The 7,500-nt window shown below is 44.0% G+C and overlaps 2 protein-coding genes across 2 annotated transcripts in view; one reads left to right on the forward strand and one right to left on the reverse strand.

Moving 5' to 3' along the window:
• The window catches only part of LOC306755459 (uncharacterized protein), a gene marked incomplete at both ends in the record, with an annotated part of 26,312 nt that extends 25,053 nt beyond the window's left edge, over positions 1–1,259 (reverse strand). The window contains one exon of the mRNA XM_079239848.1: positions 1,255–1,259. Within this exon, the coding sequence (XP_079095974.1) occupies positions 1,255–1,259 (5 nt within the window). The remainder of the gene's footprint in view (positions 1–1,254) is intronic.
• pcsk6 (proprotein convertase subtilisin/kexin type 6) overlaps positions 1–7,500 on the forward strand; it is a gene marked incomplete at both ends in the record, with an annotated part of 82,093 nt that overhangs the window by 28,405 nt on the left and 46,188 nt on the right. The window contains one exon of the mRNA XM_079243273.1: positions 2,078–2,182. Within this exon, the coding sequence (XP_079099399.1) occupies positions 2,078–2,182 (105 nt within the window). The remainder of the gene's footprint in view (positions 1–2,077; positions 2,183–7,500) is intronic.

Here is a 7,500-nt window from a genome sequence, read left to right on the forward strand (position 1 = left end):
TGCAGTAGCAGAAGTAGTAGCAGCAGTAGTAGTAGCAGTAGCAGTAGTAGTAGCAGTAGCAGTAGTAGCAGTAGTAGTAGTAGTACCAGTAGTAGCAGTAGCAGTAGTAGTAGCAGAAGTAGTAGTAGCAGTAGCAGTAGTAGTAGCAGTAGTAGCAGTAATGGCAATAGCAGTAGTAGTAGTAGTAGTAGTAGTAGTAGCAGTAGCAGTAGTAGCAGTAATGGCAATAGCAGTAGTAGTAGTAGTAGTAGTAGTAGTAGTAGCAGTAGCAGTAGTAGCAGTAGTATTAGCAGCAGCAGCAGTAGCACTAGCAGTAGTAGTAGCAGTAGTAGTAGTAGTAGCAGTAGTAGTAGTAGTAGCAGTAGTAGTAGTAGCAGTAGTAGTAGTAGTAGCAGTAGTAGCAGTAGCAGTAGTAGTCGCACTAGCAGCAGCAGCAGCAGCAGTAGCAGTAGCAGTAGTAGTTGCAGTAGTAGTAGCAGTAGCAGTAGTAGCAGTAATAGTAGTAGCAGTAGCAATAGCAGTAGTAGCAGCAGTAGTAGTAGTAATAGTAGTAGCAGTAGCAATAGCAGTAGTAGCAGCAGTAGTAGTAGTAGAGCGAGTTTATGTCTCAGTTTATATGAACTTGTATATAAGACCGCTCCTCTTACTGCGTATCCACAGGATGATCTTGTTCCCACTTACGTCTTAAATTTTTACTGTTTGTAACAAAACAATGAAGAAAAATGTTGTAATTCTTAGAAATAACTTTTTCGTCATTATTCAATATTATGTTTCCTTTTTAGTTTGTTTTTAACACAACGCAACAAGTTAGGGACGGATTTTAATTAAATTTTCAGGACTTGTTGGAAATGTGAAAAGGAAGAACATTTTTCATTTTAGTGGTGATCCGGATCACCGTTTGGATCCAGGAACTTTTTAAAGGCCTTGGCGGAGGTTTTATCGTTAACTTATTTAATGGACATACAAAACTATTTCATCCACCAAAACAAAAAGTTTTAAATCAGCCTTCATATAAGTTGTTATGTCCTCTGTGGAGAGAAATGTAACATTAAATCTCCAGGATTTTGGATTTGACAATATTTTCTGAAATTCTAATTCAAATCTCAAAGCAGAAAGATCTGAAAAAGTCCCAGCTTGATGGAAACTGTTTATTATCTTTGACATATAAATAACTGGGACAAAAATCTCTCCTTGAATACGATTTTTGTACATGGGAATAAAAGTTGTCTCCTCTGGATGAAAGGCTCTCCATACTTCATAAATTCCCTGCACTATATGTAAGGCAGTTGTTATATTAGGTAATACATATTTGTTCTGGGAGGATCAATCCAATCTAATGAAACAACAAAAGATTAAGATCGTCAATAAATTAAAAATCCTCATGATTAGGACTGTGTGAATTCCAGAGTATAATGTCTCTAAATGCCTCTAACAAAGTTATATCAACCATTTTAATTTCCCCTAGAGGGAAAAATATGTTTTACTGACAAGAAGTAGCAACTCCTCTGGAAGTGATGTAAAAAAGGAATGAGATACAGATTTAAGCTGATCAGCAGACGGGAAGAGGTGAGTCTCTTCTAAATAAACAGTTTATTCTACTTTCCAATAAGTATGACAAGATTTTTCTTCTTTTTCAGATTTGACTGTGTCATAAATAGTACTCCAGACTTCTCCATTAGATCACACACACACACACACACACACACGCTGTTTGCTTGCTTTTAGCTGATCTGTGAAATTTAGAAGAGAAAAGTGAAACAGTTTGAGTCTGAAGGAGGTTGGAGAGAATGAAACCAGATGTAATCTGGGAACGAAGCATGCCCCGTGCCAGCTATGCACATGTGCAGAGAAGGCTGCTGCAAAGTCAAAGAAGAACATGCATATTTATTGGATGACATAATATACTTCATACAGATGGAGAAATGTGCTGAAAATGCAGAAACATGGTAACTTGAGCTTTGACATAACATGCTTTCATTTAGCAGTACTGCAGCAGTCATTGAGAAAGAAAGTACACATATGTGTAAATTACTTCCAGTTTCATTGTTCCATTGTCTTTCTGGATTTGTTTGGTCAGATAGGAAGTCTGGAGGACCATTACCATTTTCACCACAGCAGAGTGGTACGCAGAGCTGCATATTCTATGAAGGGCCTGCACAGCTTCATCCATTTGGATCCCAAGGTAAGACCCGGGACTCAGCATTTACAGCAGAGAAGCAGTCCAAACACATTGGACTGGGTTAAAAGTACAGCACTGGCAGCAGTACATATATTCCTGTTATAACTGTACTTTTCCAGGTCACCATTTCAAACAGCTGAGAAGAAAATACTCCAACATGTTACAGCTGGTGAGAATAAAGTAGACTGACGCGGTTATTTTATTCTCTGCTTGCACAGTAAAAACATGTTATGGACTGAGTTTAGTTTTCTGTGTTTCATACATAAGAAAAAAAATCCTAATATTGCCTCCTTGATCACTAAATTATGAACTAAAGGCACGTATTATACATCATAATATAAAAAACAATCCAGGCAATTAAAATACACACTGAGGCGTCATGTCAACCTCCATGTCACGCATCATAAGAGCTTGTATGGACCCTCTTAACTTCAAAACGTGCTCTGGTTTTTTTTGTTTACATTTATGTAATGAGCGTCGTAAAGTCGAAATAATGAAAGTCGAGAACCGCAGAACCCAAGGACCACCTTTATTCATGTACATATATATATATATATATATATATATATATATATATATAGAGAGAGAGAGAGAGAGAGAGAGAGAGAGAGAGAGAGAGAGAGAGAGAGAGAGAGAGAGAGAGAGAGAGACGAAAGACTTGTTTACAATGCTGCACAAGCTGATGAAGATGATGGAGGATTCTTCACACCCTCTCCACAACACAGTGATGAAACAACAAAGTGTGTTCAGTGAGAGGCTTCTTCAGGTCCGATGTAAGACTGAAAGATACAGAAGATCATTCCTGCCAGCAGCCATCAGCCTCCGGAACAAGACCTCCTCTAGTTATTATTATTATTATTATATACTACAGTATTGAATTTCCCTCTGGGGATTAATAAAGTAGTTTTCATTTCATTTCATTCATTCATAATCCATATTATGGCAAAAACCACTCCACTAAGTGAAGAGAAATGACAGTACATCATTACTTTAAGACATGTTGGTCAGTCCATCAGGAAAACTTCAAGAGGTTTGAAGGTATTCTCTTGTTACAAAGACCATCAAACATGACGTTGAAACTGGCTCTCATGAGGACCTCCTCCGGACAGGAAGACCAAGAGTTACCTCAGCTGCATAGGATAAGCTTACCAGAGTCACCAATCTCAGAAACCGCAAATAAACTGCACCTCAGATAAGAGCCTACGGAAATGATTCACAGAATTCAAGATGGTGATGCATTTCAACATCAACTGTTCAGAGGAGACTGCCTAAATTAGGCCTCCATGGTCAAATTGCTGTAAAGAAGCCACTTCTGAGAAAGAACAATAAGAATAAGGGACTAATTTGGGCCAAGAAACATCAGGAATGACTTCATATCAGTGGAAATCTGTGCTCTGGCCTGATGAATTAAATTATGAGATTTTTAGTTCCACTCGCCATGTTTTGGTGAGATGCAGAAAAGGTGAGCAGATGGTTCCGAGATGTGTGGTTCCCACGGTGAAGCATGCAGGAGGAGACGTGGTGGTATGGGGGTTCTTTGCTAGTGAAACAGTTGATTAATCAGTCAACATCCAAAGAACACTTAACCAGCATGGCGACCACAGCGACAGGCCATCCCATCTGGTTTGCACTTGGCGGGACCATCATTTGTATCTCAGAGGGCAATGATCCCAAACACACCTCCAGACTGTGTAGGGGATGTTTGACCAAGAAACAGAATGATGGAGTGCTGCATAAGACGACCTGCTTCCACAATCACTTGACCTTAACTCACTTGAGATGGTTTGGGATGTTTTGGACCAAAGAGTGACGGCAAAGCCTCTAACAAGTACTCGACACCTCCAGGAGCAATTGATAAGCCATTCCAGGTGACTGCCTTATGAAGCTGATTTAGAAAATGTCATGAGTGTGATGTACGTGTGGGTCTGTAGGTGTGTGTGTGTGTGTGTAGATGTGTGGGTCTGTAGGTGTGTGTGTGTGTAGATGTGTGGGTCTGTAGGTGTGTGTGTGTGTAGATGTGTGGGTCTGTAGGTGTGTGTGTGTAGATGTGTGGGTCTGTAGGTGTGTGTGTGTAGATGTGTGGGTCTGTAGGTGTGTGTATGTAGATGTGTGGGTCTGTAGGTGTGTGTGTGTGTAGATGTGTGGGTCTGTAGGTGTGTGTGTGTGTAGATGTGTGGGTCTGTAGGTGTGTGTGTGTGTAGATGTGTGGGTCTGTAGGTGTGTGTGTGTGTGTGTAGATGTGTGGGTCTGTAGGTGTGTGTGTGTAGATGTGTGGGTCTGTAGGTGTGTGTGTGTATAGATGTGTGGGTCTGTAGGTGTGTGTGTGTGTAGATGTGTGGGTCTGTAGGTGTGTGTGTGTGTAGATGTGTGGGTCTGTAGGTGTGTGTGTGTGTAGATGTGTGGGTCTGTAGGTGTGTGTGTGTGTAGATGTGTGGGTCTGTAGGTGTGTGTGTGTGTGTAGATGTGTGGGTCTGTAGGTGTGTGTGTGTGTAGATGTGTGGGTCTGTAGGTGTGTGTGTGTGTAGATGTGTGGGTCTGTAGGTGTGTGTGTGTGTAGATGTGTGGGTCTGTAGGTGTGTGTGTGTGTAGATGTGTGGGTCTGTAGGTGTGTGTGTGTGTAGATGTGTGGGTCTGTAGGTGTGTGTATGTGTAGATGTGTGGGTCTGTAGGTGTGTGTGTGTATAGATGTGTGGGTCTGTAGGTGTGTGTGTGTGTAGATGTGTGGGTCTGTAGGTGTGTGTGTGTGTAGATGTGTGGGTCTGTAGGTGTGTGTGTGTAGATGTGTGGGTCTGTAGGTGTGTGTGTGTGTAGATGTGTGGGTCTGTAGGTGTGTGTGTGTGTAGATGTGTGGGTCTGTAGGTGTGTGTGTGTAGATGTGTGGGTCTGTAGGTGTGTGTGTGTAGATGTGTGGGTCTGTAGGTGTGTGTATGTAGATGTGTGGGTCTGTAGGTGTGTGTGTGTGTAGATGTGTGGGTCTGTAGGTGTGTGTGTGTGTGTGTAGATGTGTGGGTCTGTAGGTGTGTGTGTGTAGATGTGTGGGTCTGTAGGTGTGTGTGTGTGTAGATGTGTGGGTCTGTAGGTGTGTGTGTGTATAGATGTGTGGGTCTGTAGGTGTGTGTGTGTGTAGATGTGTGGGTCTGTAGGTGTGTGTGTGTGTAGATGTGTGGGTCTGTAGGTGTGTGTGTGTGTAGATGTGTGGGTCTGTAGGTGTGTGTGTGTGTAGATGTGTGGGTCTGTAGGTGTGTGTGTGTGTGTAGATGTGTGGGTCTGTAGGTGTGTGTGTGTATAGATGTGTGGGTCTGTAGGTGTGTGTGTGTAGATGTGTGGGTCTGTAGGTGTGTGTGTGTAGATGTGTGGGTCTGTAGGTGTGTGTGTGTGTAGATGTGTGGGTCTGTAGGTGTGTGTGTGTGTAGATGTGTGGGTCTGTAGGTGTGTGTGTGTGTAGATGTGTGGGTCTGTAGGTGTGTGTGTGTGTAGATGTGTGGGTCTGTAGGTGTGTGTGTGTGTAGATGTGTGGGTCTGTAGGTGTGTGTGTGTGTAGATGTGTGGGTCTGTAGGTGTGTGTGTGTGTAGATGTGTGGGTCTGTAGGTGTGTGTGTGTAGATGTGTGGGTCTGTAGGTGTGTGTGTGTGTAGATGTGTGGGTCTGTAGGTGTGTGTGTGTATAGATGTGTGGGTCTGTAGGTGTGTGTGTGTATAGATGTGTGGGTCTGTAGGTGTGTGTGTGTAGATGTGTGGGTCTGTAGGTGTGTGTGTGTGTAGATGTGTGGGTCTGTAGGTGTGTGTGTGTGTAGATGTGTGGGTCTGTAGGTGTGTGTGTGTATAGATGTGTGGGTCTGTAGGTGTGTGTGTGTGTGTGTGTGTAGATGTGTGGGTCTGTGTGTGTAGATGTGTGGGTCTGTAGGTGTGTGTGTGTGTAGATGTGTGGGTCTGTGTGTGTGTGGATGTGTGGATGTGTGGGTCTGTAGGTGTGTGTATGTGTAGATGTGTGGGTCTGTAGGTGTGTGTATGTGTAGATGTGTGGGTCTGTAGGTGTGTGTGTGTAGATGTGTGGGTCTGTGTGTGTGTGTAGATGTGTGGGTCTGTAGGTGTGTGTATGTGTAGATGTGTGGGTCTGTAGGTGTGTGTGTGTAGATGTGTGGGTCTGTGTGTATGTGTAGATGTGTGGGTCTGTAGGTGTGTGTGTGTAGATGTGTGGGTCTGTGTGTGTGTGTAGATGTGTGGGTCTGTAGGTGTGTGTATGTGTAGATGTGTGGGTCTGTAGGTGTGTGTGTGTAGATGTGTGGGTCTGTGTGTGTGTGTAGATGTGTGGGTCTGTAGGTGTGTGTGTGTGTAGATGTGTGGGTCTGTGTGTGTGTGGATGTGTGGATGTGTGGGTCTGTAGGTGTGTGTATGTGTAGATGTGTGGGTCTGTAGGTGTGTGTGTGTGTGTGTAGATGTGTGGGTCTGTAGGTGTGTGTGTGTGTAGATGTGTGGGTCTGTAGGTGTGTGTGTGTGTGTGTAGATGTGTGGGTCTGTAGGTGTGTGTAGGTGTGTGTGTGTGTGTGTATATGTGTGTAGGTGTGTGTGTATATGTGTGTAGGTGTGTGTATGTGTAGGTGTGTATGTGTAGGTGTGTGTGTGTGTGTGTGTGTGTGTGTGTGTGTGTGTGTGTGTGTGTGTGTGTAGATGTGTGGGTCTGTAGGTGTGTGTGTGTGTAGATGTGTGTGTATGTGTGTGTGTGTGTAGATGTGTGGGTCTGTAGGTGTGTGTATGTGTAGATGTGTGGGTCTGTAGGAGTGTGTGTGTGTGTGTGTGTAGATGTGTGGGTCTGTAGGTGTGTGTGTGTGTGTGTGTGTGTGTGTGTGTGTGTGTGTGTGTGTGTGTGTGTGTGTGTGTGTGTGTAGATGTGTGGGTCTGTAGGTGTGTGTGTGTGTAGATGTGTGTGTATGTGTGTGTGTGTGTGGATGTGTGGGTCTGTAGGTGTGTGTATGTGTAGATGTGTGGGTCTGTAGGAGTGTGTGTGTGTGTGTGTAGATGTGTGGGTCTGTAGGTGTGTGTAGGTGTGTGTGTGTGTGTGTATATGTGTGTAGGTGTGTGTGTGTGTGTAGATGTGTGTGTATACCAGGCTGATGGTGAGGGGGTGTGAATGTATTGATGTGTGAAGGAGGAGGGAATGCAACGTGACTCTGGGTGGGAGCGTCACCTGGGGGTGTGGAGGCGGTGGGCCTTCTCCTCTCTCCTTCTGCAGCCCCCCCCCCCCCCCCCCCCCCACACACACACACACACACACACACACACACCTACAGTTTGAGAGTGTGTAAGAGAATGGGGGGATTGGGT

The sequence above is a fragment of the Telmatherina bonti genome (assembly GCF_933228915.1).
Source record: "Telmatherina bonti genome assembly, chromosome: 1".
Taxonomy (NCBI): Eukaryota; Metazoa; Chordata; class Actinopteri; order Atheriniformes; family Telmatherinidae; genus Telmatherina; species Telmatherina bonti.